Raw genomic sequence first — 20,375 nt, forward strand, 5'->3', positions numbered from 1 at the left:
TACCAATAATTCTCAAATTCTAGGTGGAGCAACAACAGTTTACAAGATTTCTTTGTGGCACTATGTAGTGAGAGACATTCTGAAAAAAATCACAGTGCAGTGGGCATGGCACAGGAAGCTACAGGACACAGCTGGATGTCATTTTAGTGGGAGCAGAGAGCTCCCAGCAAGTTACAGCTCAGCACTGTAGAGCCAGACTCCTCAGGCAGCTAAAAGTCACAGCCCAAAATGCAATCCCAATCTTTAAAGTGTTTCAGCATCTTCATATTCTAGTAACTGCAGCAAGAGATGAAGATGCTCAGAAGGAATGAGTTTATGGAGTCCAATGACTTCACAGCAGCTTATTGAAGTTACCTACACTGCTAATTGTAATTTAGAAAAGATTACTCTCGTTAGATATGGAAGTATCTGCATGAGCAGAGGTGGCTGGGTGGCTAACAATTGTTAAGGGTAGTAATGTATTGGTTTTGAATATTAATGCTTTCCTTCAAAATGCAGTTCCTCTGGCTAGACCACTGTATTTGCACACAAGTCCTTTAACTTCTCACCACACACACACACGAGACGTGCACGTGGTCCTTGCTAGAGCACACAGAATTAGGAAACTGTCCTTTTTCAAGCCTGTAATTTGGAAAACAAAATGCATCTCTAAGAGCTAAGAAGCTTGGATCACTTTGATCCTATTAAAAATGCTAGTGTGCATTACACGCTGTATTTTACTCCTGTTAATTCCTCTTTCAAATGACTTTTAGATCATTGCACATGTGATACAGGACTTATGAAAAACTTCAACTGAAGGGAAAATATACATGTAGATAAAGAATAAGGTTGCCATGATACAAAAAACATGGAAGTATCAAGTGTGCTGACAAGAAAATTCACACACTATCATGTAAGTAGTATTTGAAGAGAAGTTTCATTATAGAAGGGATTTTTTTTTTCCTGTTCTGTATCATCAATTTAATGTATTTATTTCTAAATTGATATCTAATTATATGCATGCTTTTTCTTCCCACAAAAACATTTCCTTGCACCACTTTTCTGAGGGGTGATTACAGCCATGAATTTCTAGGCAAGATATTCACTAAATGAGCTGTGTGAAAAATAACAGTAATTCTGTCCAACTGCACTTTTCACATACTCAAAGATGACAGGTTCATTTGTGTGCAATAATGAAAATTACATTAAATTGTTTTCTTCATGTTGCAGTACACTGTCTTGGCAGTTACTACCTAGAAAAATAATTCAATAAATACCAGTAGAAGCCTGCAAGAACGAGAAGGGAGAAAAAACCCCACGGAAAACCACTACTATCTGCTGTTACACAGCTAGTTACAATCCTCATCAGTTCCTAGACCAAGATAATAAAAAGGAAAATGAAGGCCATGTCTTCTGTAGTAACATGTGCTAGGGGACAGGTAGCTTTTTCTCACAGAAGGGACTATGCAGCATACAGCTCTAATGGCTGCTTCCTCAAAGCTCAGGTTTCTGCATATTCTTCAAAAATTTAACTGGTATTGATGGGAATTAGTCCAAGTCTGAGATTCTTCACAGTGTTTGTTAATCCTTTTGGTGGCCAGGATGTCCCAAGCCAATGACATATTCTGAATAGTCCTTTTAGTGACTAGCATACTTGTCATTCACTTTTAGGATATACTGCTCAACTAGTGGCTATCAATTTCTGACACCAAAAACATTTTATTGTAGCCAGATAAACAATCAGATGTTCATTCTGACTTTTTTCTGAATGAAAAGTTTGATATCTCTGGTTTAAATTGCTTTCAAGTTACACTGTTATATTTGTTTCAGATTTGAAAGTCCTAAAAAGTGACATGAATTTTGTAGACTGAATTAAGAAACAAAGCATATGGCACATACAATATCACTGAAAATTATTCAAAATAAAATGTGGTCAGAATGCTATATGTACCTCTGGGTGGAGTTAGTTCAATCATGTTAATTTCACAGAAACCAACAGGGAAAATAGAAGGGGAAGTGGCATGGTAACAAAACCAATCAGACCCATCTGCTGCTTCTGAGCCATCAATCCCAATCATAAGATAGCCATCTGCTAAAACCTTTGTAAAGAAAAACAAAATTTTACATTAAATACCTTTAACTCTGTGATAAGGCTAGAAAGAAAGCATGCCATGTATCAAAAGAGTGAAAAGTAACTCAATAATAATGGCAGTACACTTAGAAGGACATTCAATTATAACAAACCAAAAGAACCCCAATTCATACCTGCCTCCAAGATCTTGTAATATTTTGCAATGTACCCTTGTTAACTGCAAACTTATGAGATGAACATTTCCTTTTTCTGATCTCTAGTTACTTTTCTTGTGAACTTCAGTTCTACTTCTAGAACTATATAATTGTCTACTGTTTAGTTGGTATGATATTCTGTCCACCATAAGTAAGAAAAAAGACTCAGAACCACACTCCTCACTGGTAAGGTTATGCAGTTCTGCTAAGCTACTTCTTACATTTCCTTCCTCTTCTAAAACAGATGTCACATAGATGGGATCCCTTTCAATTAAGCTAGGGAAAAAGCACATCCTTACAATGTCTTTCTAGACTTCTCCAAGTAAGGAAGATGAGATTTCCTTTTGAACAGTTGCAAAAAATTTGGTATCATTAGCAGAAGATTGTCCTGCAAATTGATCTCACAAACACACTATATTCTATTGAAAGGTAAGGCTGAATTTCCAGAGATTGAAGCAAAAAAACTTGCAGATGTATTCCTTTTCATAGCAGTTGAATATATTCCATAAAAATTCCCTGTGTGAATGAACTGCATTTATTTTGGTTTTGAGCTTGTTTCAAATCTGAATAAAGATGAGTGAAAAAAAGGAACCCCATCTAAAAGACACATTTATATTCTTACCTTTCTAATAGTTGCTACACATATTGCTGAGAGGTTTAAGGGGTCTATAGCTTCCAATTTCATTCCTTCTTTAAACCATTCTCCAGCTGCATCAACCTCTTTTACCTAAAGAATCACACAACAGCACCACAAGCTAAGAATTTAGTAAGCCTGGAACAAAACCTATGCCCACACCATCAAAGCAACAGATTGAAATACCTGTTCTATCATCTCTCTCAGGCAGGTCAAGTTAGGCAAGTGTTTGAATGAAAAGCAGTAATGTTTGTGCTGGGAACGTACCTCCAGGACTTAAATACAGTTTCAGGTCTTCTTTAAAAAGACTGGGAACTAAAGGTCCTCAATCAACTCTAAGAACACAGTGTTCTTGCCAGCAAACTCACCTTCACAAATAAATGTGGGGGTGCATCAAAATGTCCATCCTGTTTCTTTGTAATGTCTACAAGGAATAACAGCACATTTTATTCAGAAGTTTTGTTAACAGAGTAGGCAGTATCTTTTTTGAATATGTTTACTAGTACCAGGTAATCATCAGTGTAGGAAGCTCACAGTTTATAAGACTACCACAAAAATCTGGATAACATAATTCATCTATTTTCCCTATTGACTTCTACCCACAGTACCTCTGTAACACAGTCTCACTTATGGAAAAAAACAGTATCAATATTACAAGACCACTTGCTTGTCTCACAAAATTGATACAAACACACACAGAAGCTTTTGCACAAAACTGGCCACTAAACTACTTTGTTACTGTTACAACAGGAAATTAGTTATATGTTTTTGATATAATTATACACAATCACTTTAAATCCTTATATATAGCTGATTTTAGCCAACTGTTAAATACTACTTTCCCAGGGGAATCCCTGGAACTCTTTTAGAGGCATAATTTCTAGGAAGCAGCACTGTTCTTAATTTACCTAACGACTCTTAATTATCAGTTGTTTCAGTGAAAGTTTAAGCACTAGGGAAACTGAAGGTTTTCCTGAAAGGATGCTTTGTGGAATGTTTTTACAGAAATTCTGTTTCTGACAAGGGACACTAGCAGAGAAATATTTTAAATTTACTTTTTTATAATTAGAAACGTTAAATACTTCAAATTACAAACATTTTTGTATTTTAGATAACAAGGGCCTTAAAAGTGCAGCATCTACTAGACTGTCAGTTCATCTTCTGTGCCTATCAGCTCATGCCCTCTAAAACATGTAAATCTTGCAAGATAAAACTAAAGAGTCTTAAACTTGCAAGTAAAAAAATACATCAGTATATAACAGGATACTTGTCCATGTTGTATTGTACAAAACAGACAAATATGAAGAAACTAGGAGCTGGTAGAGCAGGACTGTGTAATTCCAGGTATGAGCATGAGAAATTACATTCACCATGCTTGCATGTTGCAGTTTGAGGTTTTCCTTCCTAGACAGTTTGTCACCCACTGTTCACTGTTGAATCCTTCTAGATACTGACATAATACAAATCAACTTAAAACTTATTTTGGCTTTTCCAACGCTGCAAAAGACACTAATTATACTTTTAACTGAAAATGCTGAATGTAATATAGTTGGCAAAACCCCTGGGCTGCATTACAGATTTGTAAAAATTATTCAAGCTAGTTTTATTACTTGTGTAATGGGAGGTACTGCTGAAGTCAGACTAATCCAAGTCAGTGCGGCCCACGGAGGCAACTCTCAAACTCAAGCAGCTTACCAGATCTTTTGAATCTGTGTCCTATACTTCGAGACCAACCAATATGGTGAATGAGTGGACTGTACATATGGCACCAGAAGTCATCACTTTTGTCTTCACTTTCTTCATACACCAATCTTAACCGTCCCCCAATGACACTTTCCACCACTGCTACCCTTGTCCGACAGAGGTGGGTTTTGTCAACAACTTCTACTCTCATGGAAGTTTTGAAGGGATACTGCATACTCTCAGACACCTTAAAGGAACAAGGGAAAAACACACTCTCTAAGAATATACTCTGGTTTTCTTGAGTCATCTTTCTTCTGCCATTAAAGCCCAGTAACAATGCACTTTTAATTCGAGCACTTGTTAATCAACCTGCAAAAATACACAAATTATTTCATTCTACATGGGGGAAAAAAATGAAATGTTTCAGAAAACTAAGTAGAATAGATCCTACAATCCTTTAATCATACCAAGTACAGCCCCTAACACAATTCTAACATAGGCTACAGGAATTTTCCCCTGATTTAATGAAAACTTGTTCAGTTGTTAACAACAGATAACATTTTCTTGAGAAGTAATTTTGACTAAAACCAAAACAGATTGTTTTGTGTTTGTGTTTTTTTTTTTTTCTACTGCCATCCACTCAAAATACAGTATTAAAAGTAGGATTAAAATACTTGATTGTAAAAGGCATGGAAAAACCCCTGCAACATAACTAAAGCTGGCCACTCACCAATGTATTTCTTCACAATACACCAAAAAGAAAGGTAGAATATGGAAATAGGTATTATTCTGCCTTGTGACAATAAATTGTTTAAAATTCAGTATCTGTCACTTGCCATTTCCATTAAAACCTCCTCAAAGTAAAGAGATCTTGCCAATTTAATTTGGCTTCCAACTGACTTATTTTTAAAATAGAAATGAAGAACTGCAGAAAGTTTTTTTGTTTGCTTTAAAAAAAAATACTAAATGCAGCATAATACAACAAAGAAATCTCATATTCCTACTGAAACCTTTGCACCATCTCGCAATATTAGTAAGTAAACTCAGAGCACAATATACTACACACTTAAAGACAGCAAAAAATCTAGTCCAGAACAGGTGAAAAATACTAACATTTACAAGCATGTACTTTACTGCATCTAGGTATGTGGTACATTAACACATTTTGCTCAGTTTCTTGAAATAGTGCATGATAAAAATAATTTCCAAACTAGAAAAAGAAGTTTTCATTTTTCTTATGCATCACAGGGAAGCTTATTAGCTTTTTTTTTATATAATTAGGGTATTTTAAAAAATTAAAATAGACTAATGAATCTTTACAGACAATTTGTTTCTGATAGAGGAAAGAGTTTTCCAAATACATGCTGACAAGTGTGGACATAAATGGAGAACAGAGATTTCAAGGAAAACTGTATTTAAGGGAAGAAACTAATGTATCTTCTTAACTATAAAAGAAGACAATGTGCCACAGTAAAATAGTTCAGTTCTTCACACTGAGCTGCATTTTTGTTTATAGTAAATCATTGATATTGCATCAGCCTTACCTTCTGAGAAAAGTCAGGAGGAAGTGTTTTGGCACCAGTAAGTCGTTTCACTAGAAAAGCTTTCCAGTTTGTGTATTTGTGTTGGATGGCTGTTGCAAATGAAGGGGAAAAAATAAGCCACTGATTTTTTATTGTGTCCATTAGAGACAATATTAGAGTCTGGAATATGTAAAGAAGAAATCCCAGATGACTGTTAAAAGGCCTGGATGACAATAATGACAAAAAACTCTTTAGAGAATGAATGCTTCCCAAGATTAAGTCTAAGGGTATGTCAGGGCAAAGAATTTAATAACAAAAGATAAATAAAATCAGTGCATATTCACTTCACTGATCAGCTAACTGCTTCCACCTTGATCTTAAAAACTTTAAGTTGCATCAGATGGGCTACTCCAAGAAACACTTTCAGCGTCAGTCAAGTACTTAGTTTTCCAAAAGTTAAAATTCATAACTGCTAAAAGATTTGTTACAGTAAAAAAAAAAAAAAAAAAAAGACTGATATCTGGACCATAAACATAGTTTAATAAAAAGACACTTTAATATCAATCAGTAAGGCTACTATTTACATACTTCGAGGAGGGACTAGTGGCTTCCCACTGGTTGCACACCAACCAACTGGGTGGATGTCAGACCCACAAACATTGCACCAGAAGTCAAGACTTGAATCGTTTTCAAAGCCTTCGTATCTCAGCAGAGCATTGTAGCCTGAAAAGAAAGCAGTCCCATTAAAAAAAAAAAGACAAAAATTAAACAAGACCATCAAATATGTATTAGCAGTTCTTTACCAGTCACAAAGTATTACATTGGATTTTCTAGAATACAATTTGTACAGAATGTTATTCTTATGGCACAGCTCTGCATGTTATTAATGCACAGGGTGGATGACACTGATGAACATGCATGTGCCATCACGTAAGTCCATTTTTGATTAAAACTCTTGAACTATAAACCCTTAGAAGTTACATATGCAGAAGGACAAAATTAATTACCTACAGTATCTGATTTTTCTATCTTAGCTATATGACCTTGAATTTTTAACTTTTCACCAAGTGATTTGTATAACAAGGCTTAGTTATTGGTATTAAACAATTTCCTATATCCTCATTCTGCACTATTCTTACTGTACTCTTAGGCAACATAAAAAACCCCACTCTGACAGCTCTGATAACATAAACAGTGTCAACATTCTACTAACCAGGTGCCCATTGAGCCTTTCAGACAATTTAATAATTTCAACTAAAATATATTCACCTGCTAATTTTACAATTCCAGCTATCCAGAAGACTTTGGTAGGTAGGCTGCAGTCAGTGTTTGGAACCTCCACTCGCACTCCTTCTGAGATATCACCCCAGCATGTCCCCATAGGTGCCTATAATTCAAATGTAGGGGTGAGAAAGTCACCAGTTCACCACAAAAAGTAATTTTGCTTTGTTATATTAGTGTTTTACAAGTGACTGAAAAAGACAAAACAATCGATGTACAAGATAAGACACTGGCGTGTATTTAGAAAACAGTTGTTTTAGGAAAACCTGGTTTGGTTTTGATTTGAACCTGATGTGTGGTATTGTAATTGTATACAATGATTAATGCATATTTATCTGCAAAAACTGTAGGATTCCAAGCTTAAAAATCTGTAAAGCAAAAGCACAAATTGCAGATACTCACAGGTCGTCTTTATTCTACTGTGTTTCAACTGGGTGCAAGCTACTCATTTTAGTGAGAATGGTGTAATTCCTCTGTAATTCAACTTGCAAAAAAATTATAGTACTTCGAATTCATACCTGTACCACAGACATCAGACTTTACGTTCTGTAAATCAGAAATACTCCTGAAAAAATGTCTAAAAGCTATTTCTTGAATCTATCCTGACAGTTACATTATGGTGGCGTTTATCATCCACTGGTTCACAGGTTTTCATATCACCAGCAAGCAATCTTTCTATCAAGTAAGCAGAAAGAAAAGAAGGCCAAGGGGCACGTAATGAAAGCCAGAAAGGAACACAAACTTGATGAACTAGTAAGAAGTTGGGGAAACGAGATAAAAATTACACTTAGTTTGCTATCTCAAAAGAATGTTTTGTTGAACAGAGCAACCAAAGATGGTATTGTAGAGGTATCAGAAAAGCACAGTGCTGAAGAATCCAAAACCTTCAAAGCAAACTCCCCTGAGATGATATTGGTAAAAAACACCAGAAAATTACTCAGTCTAGTTTAAACTAGACACCACCATGAAGGAAAAGATTTGGATTTGGGTTTTTTAGAAGAGTCATATAAATTCTAAGTTGTTCCGAGAAACATAAAATCTAATCAGTTCAGAGAATATCCAGATACCTCAGGGACAATCAAAGGAGTCCTCTGGTTCTGTACCACTGAGGGCAGACAGTATTCTAAGCCTGTCTCAGGTCCAAGGGTCTTTGCAAACACGGAGAACTTAACAGCTCAGTGGGAATGGCCCTAAACTTCACAGAGTTTTGGCTGATGGCCACAAGAAAGTTGGATTAATTCTGAATTATTTGAAAACATGACACTGGAATTTTGCTGGCAATCAGCAATAGCCAACTAGCAGCACTAAAAGCCAAACTTCTTTTAAAAAGGGATACACTTCACTAGTAGCTAGTTAATGCAAAACTAGTGTTAACTACTAAAGGAAAAATCAGTTATGCCAGTTTCTTATTCTTGTACCCTGGTCTCTTCATGTTCTGCTATGTCCCATCTACACCAGTCTAAACTGCAGAGCTCTTTTCTGTCATCTGGCAGACAGAGAGAAAAACAATTTGAAAGATGAGGGCTTATTTTCACACAAAAAATAGGCAAAAACAGCTACTTAATCAAGTCCTATTATACTTTCACTATCATCTCTAAATGACATGTAGAGCTTTTTGAATTGAATCAGGGAAATAAACTTTTCAAATGGCATATATATCTTGTTGCCTTGTATAGAGATACAGATGAGGCCAAACATTCAGCAGTGCTGAATAATTTCACAATCTAGCTGCATTTAACCAAAATGTATTTTACTGTCTGCTCATCTATTCAGTTGATGCAGAGAGAAAAGTGTATCAAAGCACTTCTCACATCAACCAGTAATGGAAACATCACAAATTTGTATTTCTAAAATGTGGATTGGTATAGAGGGAAATAGCAGAAAGTTAAATTTGTCCTTGTCTGTGAAAATATTGGTTCTGCTAGTTCTCCTACACCAATCCATATGGCTCACCCTTCAGAAAAAGGAGCCATCCTATGTAGCATGACTACTGAAGTGCCAGATACCACTACTATCCTGAAGCAATGGCTTCCAGTATACCTGGCATACTGTGCCATCTTCTCCTTTATCACTCATTATGAATATTCTTAAGGGAGGAAGACAGGATAAACCAGGGCTATACCAGCCATCTCCCTTCATGTTGTCTCTGTCTTCATCTGATTAACCAATCAATGTTTGCACAGTGCTTTGAAAAACTCACAAAGCACTGTTAAGTCTTATTAATCTGCTGGCTGGAAGGGTAACTCAAGTCTGGATTGGCGTAGTGCGAACTAGCAGAACCATCATTTACAGGTAAGAACAAATTTACCTTTCAGACTCATGATGAAGAGATCCACTTCATGTCACTCCCAAACACGGAAGATCTGGTTCATGGCTTCCTGCTCCGGGAGATGACCTGGGAGGGTTTATCTGTGTGCAGCAGCTGCCTTCTCTGCAAGGTAAGTTGCAATCAGGAAGGTGCTGTTTGACACGAGCACCTGCAGACCAGGTATCCCCACGTGCCCAGCTGAGCAAAGATCTTCTGTGTTTAGTTATTGTCTTCAAAAGGTTTTGGATGGCACCAACATTGCCATGATTTCAGATTTGAAACTCGGATCAGGATTCTAATGGGAAAGTGATGCTACCACTTCCTGAAGCATAAAGATACTAAGCTGACATCTTGTGCGTGAGCAGTACCCCACAAAGGAAATGCCAGAGAAGATCATGTGTGAATTGTTTAAAAGTTCAAAGCTAATTCCTGCCACCTAGTGTAAAAACCTGCAATTGCTACCTTAGAGCAAACTTATTTTAATAACAAAAGAAACGAAGAGAATGAAAATACTTCAGCTCAGAATAAAATTCAGCTGGAAGATAGACTGAAAAATTCTTAAATTCTGAAAATGTGCACCTCACTAGCAACAGAGTGGAAAAGAATAATTGCTATTAATTGCACATTAAGTAGTATTGACAAGCCACTCCAACCACTGTATTTGCTTTCATCTCTAAGAATGGTTTGAGTTAATAAAAACAACAGAGAAAAAAGTAAAAACTGTTTATAAGAAAATGAAACTGGAATACAGGTTGGCAATGAGCAGACTGTATGCTACTAAACTATAAGGCAATATTAAAAACACTTAATTAAGAAATCACACCTCGCATCAGTCACTGCTGTGTGTCTGATTAACACCGTTTGACAGAGGAAAAAAAAGCTGCAAGGTGCCCAAACTGCAATTCTGGCTTTGTCACAGGGTCCCTGTATGACACAAACCAAGACAGCTTCTCTACTGGATTTTACTGATATATCAAGTGGTCAGAGCTGCAATTTCAAGTGAATTTCATTAGTGTTACTCAACACTAAGTCTGCAATGAAGGTAACAAGCAAGTACAAAAGACACATTAAGGGCATCAAAAGACTGCAATTAATTCTTCTCATACAAAGAGAGAGAACTTAAGAGATTTAAATGTTTTCATTCTAAAATGTAACAGTTTTAAATTCAAGAGGAAATATCTCCCCAGGCAAAAATAACTGATCTGGGAAAATTATATCACACTTGAAATACAGGAGTAGGCCAGGTTATTAAAAAAATTGTCAATAAACCAAATGTCACACCTTATAATTCCTTTAAATTTTCTTTAATGTTGATCCCAGTGTTCCCTATCAAATATCCATACAGATACACCCCATACAACCAGATACATAATTTATCTAATAACAAATTGAAGGGTAGATATGTCATGGTCAATTCAGAACTTTTGTTTTGAACAGAGCAAGCTTTGTATGTTCAATCTGGTGGACACACACAACATGTGCATGGAATCCATAATATGGATGGTAAACAGATACAAAGTAACACAAACTTCTACAAATCAAAGCAATACAGTTCACAGAAAACAGCAACAATCTTTCCAGAGAAACAAAATGAGTATTGTTTCTTTTAATTATCAACAGAGAGTGGGGGAGAGAGAGAAGGCTCTAATGAGAGCATTGATGTGTTTTCAGATTCTTACAGGTTTATATCATATATTTTTCAATACATAGTTACAGTAAAACTAAATGCAAATCACACCCTTGAACACTAACTAATGTCCACCAAAGAAGTGGAACTCTCCAAAGGAGAGTGCAGGAGTTGTGTTTTACTTGTATAAAAAAGGGAAAGCAGGGACAGAAAAGAAACAACATTCAGGCTTAGTAGCACTGTTGCCATGTAGCTTGTGGAAATTTTCAAGGTAAAATGTGAAGATTAGTGTTGCATCTGTTCTCATTCAACATAATGAAGCAGTAAGAAAGGAAGATATAAACTCCTTTTAATATGGCACATTAAAGCATAATTTAGAAGTGACCTAATCATTGTAGCTGTATCCTAATTAGGGACACCATACACCATGAAGTGTTTGTTGTTATAATAGCACAGCCCACACTATCACACAATACCCTTTGATATGTACTCAGGAAATTACTTATTGTAGAATGTACAAAACTGTGAAAGCAAAGTGCAAACATGCTCATTTAAGCACATGGAATTCAATACAACTTCATGAAGCTATACTAATGCAAGGCTCTGTTGGGGCAACAGTTAAGGCTCCTGAGCATAAAGGGTGCTATTCATAAAGTGCCAACTGCCAAGAGCCCTCAGCTCCTACTGATTTATCAGTTGACAGGACTCAGCAGGAATTCCAGATCTGGACAGAAAATGTGTCTCTTCTCCCTTATGGACAACTTCCACGAAACAAAATATTTGTTTCGATTGCAATTTTCATGAGATAATTTTGAGTAAAAGAAAACTTCTGTAAGAAGATGGAACATTTCAGCTTCACAAATGAAAAAACAAACAAACAAACAACAAAACCCAAACTTAATCAGAAAGCTTTTACTTAGTAGAAAGTCCTGACAATATTTTAAACAAGGTCTAATAATTGGAATTTAATAAACACAAACATACCACTAAACATTTTCCTCATCCCTTAATAACATTCTATAATAACTGAGGACTTATTGTTTGGAATTTTTACTCTAATACAAAGGAAACAAACCTTTATTAAAAATCTTCATTTTCCTTTATTTCTACACCTCCTGGCAGCATGACTGACAGGGAGAAGAGTGACTAAGGAAAAATAAAATCCCAAATCCAAATATGTATCCACAAGATCAGTTTGACATAAGCAAGCAATCCTGACAGTCTAAAAAGCCTTTTGTAACTTTTTTACCAGTGCATGTCCTGGGTACTTTGACATTCTGTAATGCATTTGGTGATTGTGCAGTTTGAACGTGAGAAAAAGAACTTCAGTGTTTAAGACCCCTCCTTTCACTTTCTTCTTCCTTTATGAGAACATGTATGATGAGATTAACTGACGAGTGTTCAGAAGGGCTTTAAAGAACAGATAAAACCAAACATACATCTCTAAAAAGTAACATTCTATGACAAGTTTCATAGTCTGAGGCCATGAAACATATTTGGACACAAATGTTTTGCAAATATGAATTCAAGACTTAACATGGATTCTGTCACACACACAAGAGGAGACAGCACATATTGAAAAATACTTACATGCTTAAAACAGGTGACAGGAGCTGCTGTAAAGCTATTGCTATTGATGTAGTTCCCCCAGCTGAAACCTTCCACAGGGACAGCTGCTAAGACAAAGTTATTTTATTTAGGAAGTTGCTAACAAGTCACAAAACTTCTATTGCCAAGAATTTGTTTCAGCTGTTTTCACACTATTACCTGCTTTAGTCTTTGCCTGGTTTTGTAAAGTTGCTTGGTACTGAGCATATGCTGCTAATTTAGCCACTAAGGGTTGTTTTTGTAGAACTTTAGCCTTCTTTGTTGGAGGTTTACCCTAAAACAAAAACAGCTAAGTAAATAAAATCTTCAAACTACCATCAGGAACTTTCTACAGGTCTGTAGTATATGGTGTGTTTAACTAAAATTAGAACAACACAGAATGGCAGTTGACTAAGTATTACAAAACTACATATAATATTACAAAATTTGAAAACCAGTAGCAAAGCATGTCCAAAAGATGACTTTTGTACTATTATTCCAACTTGAACAGCATTACAGATTCACTGTTGTTTACCTGAAAAAAGATGTTTTAAAAGCAGGTCAGAAGGAAGAACTTTTAATCTAATTTATATCAATGCAATTTCTTGACATTTGTTGCAATTAACTTGAGAAATAATGATAATTCCTGATTTCTCTTTTCTTGAATATTACAAACAACTTCATGATTGTTTGATTAATGCTTTAGGTAAACAAACTAAAACTCACTTTGCAAGTCTATATAGCTAAGAAAACCCTCAAATCCAAAACACAACAATGCTAAATAAACCTTTCTGCTCTTTAAAGCCAGAAAGTATCTTGGGTATGAGAGGCATGGAATTTCTAGTCACTACATATGTAGAGTGAAGATTTTTCCTGATCTTTTTCTTGCAGAAGGGCCACTGCAGTAGAAATTAAAAGAGGAGTCAGTATTCTCTGGAATTTCCTCTGCTGAGCAAAGTAATTTGTTGCTGACTGATAGAGAGTTTTGGTTTACAGTATCCCTTGTGAAAATTTTAATGTGTTAAAAAATGGGACTTAATTTAAAACACATCATGCAAGTTTTACAAACACACATGCTTTACAAACACAGACTATAACAAGTATAGAAAGAAAATGGGTGTCTGTACCGCTACCTGAAGTCTGGCCAGAATGCTGGCCTTCTTGGAGTTGGATGAGTAGCTTCTCGAGCACGACACGCTGCAGAAGCGCTTCGTTTTAGAGTAAAAAGCGTCACGGACACCAACCATTCCACACATCTCGCATGTAGCTTATCAGGGGAGAGGAAAGGGCAAATGCTAAGAGCATAATAAAGAACTCAATAAAAAAACTAGAATAAAGACAACATACGGAAGGTTCTACAGATGGCACTACCAAACTGTTTCTTAGGGTTTGACCCTGAAGAGAATCGCATGGAATGATAACGTAAAAGAACTCCAAACTCCACCACCACAATGTCAGCAAAACACAAAGAACCTCAGGGTCACTGGGGAAAGGGTCCCTCCCTTCTGCTCTCAGTTCATTTTACCACTGGCAGAACTGAATGACCCAGCTAAGTCAGCTACAGCAGATTTCTATGTTCTCATGCCTCTCAAGGAAATGTCTGCTCTGAAGCTGGGCCTGCCAGTCTTTATTTCCTCTATGAATTTAATAGTTCCAACCTAAAATAAAGCTAGATCTCTTTTCTGAATCATAAATTAGCATATCCAGAGTACCCCAGCCCGCTAACATGTTCTTCTAACTGCAATCATGTGCTTAAGAGGTTGACAGCATCACCCAAGTTGTTCCATGATGAATAAGAGTTTGTGATCAACTTATGCCAATAACAACATGCCAAGATTCTACCTAGAGAGAACTCTACTAATCACTAACTATTTTGGCTAAAATATTTTTCCTCAATAATAAAAGCAACCTTCTTTTATTTTTTCTAGTATACTCAGGCTCACAGATAGTGAACAGGTATACACTGACAGATGTGATATAGTAACAGTAATCAACTTTTCCTAGTGCAACAACAAATATATTTTAATATATTATGAAACGGTAGAGAGAATAAAAGCCCAAGTGTACAGAGAACACACCAACACTTTCCTCAAAGCTCAAAGAATAAAAGCAATGTAAATCAGAACACACACATGCATGAACATATACACACAACACAAATTTGATGGGACTGCAGATGTTCCCACACCATTTCTTTCCTGACAGGAGGATTCAAAGTCTCTTATTTCTGCTTAGCAAAACCCAAACAATTCCCCTCTCTCCCCCAGATAATCAAACCCCAAGCCCTCAGCTGCTTTGGTCCATTTTCAATCAGGACCCTCAACTCACAGCACAAGCTGAAAAACAAATATCCAACTCTTTGTACTCCTGCACCACATACTTACCCATGCCAGATTTGCCATCTGGGTAAGTATAGACCTGCCCATTGTTCTTTATAATTGGGAGACTGGAGGGCAAAGGAGCAACCTCCTCTTCACTCTCTTCTGAACTGGAGCTGCTGCTCGTGTCCTCACTACAACTATCATAACCGTCAAACATCCCGAATGAATCACGTCTTTTCCTTTCCGGTCGTGAAGTATGTTCTGTCTAAAAATTTAAAAAAAATAAAATAACCAACAACAAAAACCCCAAGGAATAGCAGAGCATTCTCAATGCAAATATTTCAAAGTCAAGCTTAAGAAGTTTCAAAGGTCAAAGTCAGCCTTCAAAAGTACATGTACTAATAAACTGCTCTATGAATATAGAGGTAGAAACCACAAATTGCCAATTAAATCAGTATTAGTAGAGTCAAAACTTGACAACTTTTGGTATCATGATATACAGGAAGAAAAATCTGATGATCCACTGAGAATACACAGTAGTATCCATACCCTTCTTTTCTTGGTATCTTCAGAGTTCGTTAATCCTGATACGCTGAAGAATGACAGTCACACAGATCTTAGAGGCAAACGAGCACATTCCAGATAGCTGCAGCCAATTTCACTAACATTCATTCATTTGAGAAAGCTGGGCAGAGAAAAGACAGTTCAACCAAGAGGGCACTTATTCCACAGGAACAAAAATGAGAGTATCTCTCTGCTCTCATTGGCATGTGGGGTTATTGACAAATCACTCAGCTTCCCTATGAGTCAGTTTCTCACGTGTGAGGCAGGAATACCTCTCTGCCTCACAGGGATGTTCTGAGGATTAATACATTAACAATTATAAAGAGCTCAGTTACTATGGCAATAGGGTCTGTATAAATTCAGAAAGATAGAAAGGTGACTAATTTGCCACTGTCATATAAGAAAACTTGTTACATAATATTTTTTTCTAAAACTAAAAATCTGAGAGCTAATAAAACCACGCAATTTTGAAGAACAAATAACAGGCAATCTCCAGAGAATATATTAAAGAGGTGTAAAAAATAGATTAGCTGATGATTTTTGCTGATGCACATCCAATAGATGCATTTTAATACAGTGACAATTTTCAGTTTATTAATATCTGTAAAAACTCTACTGAAACAAGACTAGTGCTACATGAGCTGCCCTCACTAAGCAAAAAAAAATTCAAAATTTTCTAAGTATTTCCATTGATCCATAACAGTATTTAAGTTTGAGAGGAAATAACAGATAAAGAGAGGACAAATTCTAAAAAAGAAACACAAGTTAGGAGACTGAAGCACAGCCAGGAAAACAGAAACAAAAATAATAAGCAAGCCTTTGCCTCTACTTCCTTTTCCAAGACCTGATTTTACTTAAAAGTCATAGTAGACAGAAAAATAATAACGTGATCTTTTCTTTCTTATACTGCATTTGGATTAATAGCTTTAAGATTTCATCACAGTAATTTCCCAAATCCCTTTCCTAGAGAGTATATGCCTGGACATCTTTATTGTGGGATTTCATCTGCGCCTTTTTCTGCGACGTTATCCCTTTATTATAATATTCTCTATTCTTCTTTGCAATCTGACTAAATCCTATTATGGCAGGATTTCCTTACAGTTAAAAAGGAAAACTGATTTCCATGCTGACCCAGTCCTAGCATCTTATAAAATAAACCTAAACAAAAACCAGTAAGCACAAAAGCTTATGGGATAAAGTAAACAAACTTAAAACAGTTAAAGTAGCTCTGAAAAAAAACCAACAACAAACAAACAATAAAAAAAAGGCAGTGGTACATTAATTATGTACACATTGCTCATTTGAAACTCTGTTTAAACAAATAAAAACTTAAGATAGGGCATCACTTGACAACTCCTTGAAGGACTTGACATCTGCCTGAAGTAGCCAGGGTAATGGTCACAATCATGAGAGGAAAAACTGAGCCATGGCAGAACTAAACCTAGTCCTGACCTGCACTGGTGACAAGTCTCACCTGCACACTATTCCTGATGCTAGTAGCCAACAACATGCAAGAGCAGTTACTTGTTTGTGTATGCACGTGTGTGTAGATAAGGCAGAAGTTGAGCACAACGTTGCCATGGATACAGTGTTCTGTGAACAGTGCCAGTAATTTACAGATCAGAACATGAAGACTAATCATATTCCTTAAGATTTCATGAACTCTTTAATATCTCACAATGTTTAACTTTCCTTTACCACAGACTCCACCAAGAAATAAAACGCAATACTATATCAACCATCCACAACAGTAACACCACACCACCATAATTCCTTCCAGTATTATGGACAGATATTAGTGGTGGTTCAGAGCCCACAGGCAGGATCTCCTTTCTCCTTCACTCATCCTCCATACATCAGCTGATCTGATTTCACTCAAAGATTAGGGCCACATCCCACATAAAGGACTTCAACCCTTTAGTGGAGGCTGCAGTACAAGGTAGTCTTGGGAAATCCCTTTTCACTTCCAGCCTGGAAAACTCTAGACCCACATGGCAGTTCCGCTTTGCCCAGTATCTGCTGGCAGAGGTTGGAAATGCTATAGCAGCTCAGAAGGAAGAGAGGTGCAGCTGACTCCCAGGGAAGGTGAAGGAAGAAATGGGAGGTGGGAGGCAGGATGAAAGAGCAGTGGCATACAAAGGAAGACAGGCTGCTCCAGGCAAGTTGAAGCATGGTGCAGGATTACAATTGCAGATACCACAACAGCACAGTTGCCTCTTATTTTTTTGTTCTTCTTTTGCATCACATACATTTAGAACCTCAATAACTGCCAAGCCCTCTTTGCCAAAATATCCACAGATGAGAAAGAAAACATTTTCTATATGGAAAGATGTTATGGAACACTTCTATCCAAGCTTTTTCCAAAAGATGATCACATTTTCCAGATAATTAATGCAGGACACTCTTAATGTTCACTTACAGTTATTATCTGGATGTTCATGTATAGTTATTATTCTGGGTAAGTTGCTCAAAATATGTTTTGTGAGGCTGGGAAAAAGCACAGTTCTGCAACAATAAAATACAAGGTACTTTGTGCACAGAAATAAGGGAAGATGATTTGCAAACACCTATGCTGGAATTCTGCTAAAGTAGATCAAAACATTACGAGTTTGATAATAAACACCACTAAGGTTCTTTTCAACCCACGTTGAAACATATTTGTAGAAACAAATGAAGAACATGTGAAATTTCTGATAACCCTTCCTGCAGAACTTAGAGGTCCTACTCTTTTGCAAACTCCATCTCTGAGAGTCTACTAGAACATGAAGCAGAAGCAATGCACAAAGAACAGGACAAAGTTTTAGCAATACTGCTTAAGGCTTATTTTCCTAATGGGATTACTGGTTCCTCAACTGGGAAGACTTTTAGACAGAGCAACACAAAGTGTAGGGTAAGCAAGACTGCAGAATAAGCCTGCACTACTATTTGCTTGGGGGGTTTCTTGCATACTTTTCTTTATTGAAGGGGATGGGTGGAGAAAGGAACTCCTAAGAACTGCTTTCTTCTTCTGTCCAACATCCACTTTCCTGTTCTTCCTCTCCTCCCTGTGAATTCTTGGCAACAATGTATTTTTAAGAAATACTCTTCATTAACTATTACACAAGACAAATGGTACGATTAAAGAATATAGTTAAGGAAACCGGTTTTCCTAAAAGCAGGAAGGCAACTCTTAAACAAATATGAAAAATAACTAGTTTCTCACTCCCTCAACATATGCTACTATATACACACACACTAGGATTTGGTCAGGTCATTACAGCATCCATTCTCTGAACATAATAACTACTCTTTGGTCACAAAGGGTGAACAATGCGTGGCCAAAATGCAAAAAGTTTATTGTTAATTAGACATCAAATACTTACGCAGGAAATTGCTTTAGTGTTTTGACTGCTCAAGTGTTGGCAAAATTTAGGAGAAAGTGTTCTCAAGGAGAGAATTTGCTACAGAAAATGCCCCATTACTAAGTAACAAAACTCATTGCCTCCCAACCAGCACACCCTGGCCAAAAGTGGATGATCCAACCCAACCACAGAAATGCTTTAAAATCTCTCAAACTGCTTGTTGCTACAAATGAATCAATCTGGTGCTTGAATTCAGAAAGGCAGCAATTTAGAGCTTTGAGTACAACAGCTGTAGCTTAACAAAGGCCTACCAGCACCTAAAGCGATAGGCATCACTTTACACACACAGATCTAACCCCAGAAACATGACAGAAGTATGGACAGATGGTATTTGAGGCCAAGGTCAACAACGAGGTCACCACAACCTTCAAGCCAAGGGTCTGTGATAAGACACATTTACTTTAATCATATATCCTTAACAGATCGTGCCTTTCCCACAGCATACTGCCAAGTTGGTATTACATTTGATGCACAGCTTTTGTTTTCAAATGTTCATTAATGTTTTATGTTACAAGCTTAGTTTTAGCTCTGCATGTTAGCATTAAGGAAATGATGGAACTAATTTATTACAGCTCTTCCAAATGTAAGCTAGCCAAAATAATTTACTGTAGTAATACTGGCTTGCCCCTGTGGGACTGAGGTCTATTTGTGCTTCATAGCATGACAAAAAAAGAAAATTCAAATGTGGTACAGATTTAAAGAAAACACACTTTCAGCTTTCATTAAAAACAAACAAACAAACAAAAAAAACAACAACCCCAAAGCTAAACATCTTGGGATTCCTGGAAATCAGAACCAACCAAACTTACTTTTTTTTATATAAGCAACTCACCTCTATCTGGAAATGTGCCTTCCACTCTTATAATAAGTAAAATCTCTGCTGGAAAATTACAGAAATGTTTTTTCCTGTCTCTTCACTTGCTATGTATGACAGCATTTTGTCTGAAGCCAGTTTCTGCTGTTTGCCAATGGTTTTGTCCATAGCCTCTTCCCCAGGGGGTTTCACACAAGAGGGGAGACTCTTTCATAAAAAAATATATCAAATTAGCAGGCAATTTTGGAGGGGGGTGTGTGATGATTAATATGTGAAATATCTGAGTTTTGAAAAAACTGAAAATCTGTTACAAACTCCCTTATGTTTCCACAAAGCCCTTACAAAAGAATATTTGGAAGAGGCAAAT

General features: G+C 36.6%; 1 protein-coding gene across 12 annotated transcripts in view; it reads right to left on the bottom strand.

Annotated features, from left to right (window-relative positions):
- Positions 1 to 20,375, bottom strand: part of MBTD1 (mbt domain containing 1) — a 32,670-nt gene that overhangs the window by 10,159 nt on the left and 2,136 nt on the right. For 3 of the 12 annotated variants that reach the window (XM_051634934.1, XM_051634945.1, XM_051634946.1), the window contains 11 exons: positions 15,293 to 15,494; positions 14,036 to 14,175; positions 13,089 to 13,203; positions 12,912 to 12,997; positions 7,375 to 7,492; positions 6,694 to 6,828; positions 6,127 to 6,215; positions 4,595 to 4,829; positions 3,268 to 3,323; positions 2,888 to 2,992; positions 1,931 to 2,078 (listed from right to left, as the gene is read on the bottom strand). In XM_051634934.1, the coding sequence (XP_051490894.1) occupies positions 1,931 to 2,078; positions 2,888 to 2,992; positions 3,268 to 3,323; positions 4,595 to 4,829; positions 6,127 to 6,215; positions 6,694 to 6,828; positions 7,375 to 7,492; positions 12,912 to 12,997; positions 13,089 to 13,203; positions 14,036 to 14,175; positions 15,293 to 15,494 (1,429 nt within the window). Of the gene's footprint in view, positions 1 to 1,930; positions 2,079 to 2,887; positions 2,993 to 3,267; positions 3,324 to 4,594; positions 4,830 to 6,126; positions 6,216 to 6,693; positions 6,829 to 7,374; positions 7,493 to 12,911; positions 12,998 to 13,088; positions 13,204 to 14,035; positions 14,176 to 15,292; positions 15,915 to 20,026; positions 20,216 to 20,375 lie in introns of all 12 variants that reach the window. The other 9 variants (XM_051634941.1, XM_051634940.1, XM_051634942.1 and 6 more) reach the window with 8 other exon arrangements.

The sequence above is a fragment of the Apus apus genome, chromosome 17, assembly GCF_020740795.1.
Source record: "Apus apus isolate bApuApu2 chromosome 17, bApuApu2.pri.cur, whole genome shotgun sequence".
Taxonomy (NCBI): domain Eukaryota; kingdom Metazoa; phylum Chordata; class Aves; order Apodiformes; family Apodidae; genus Apus; species Apus apus.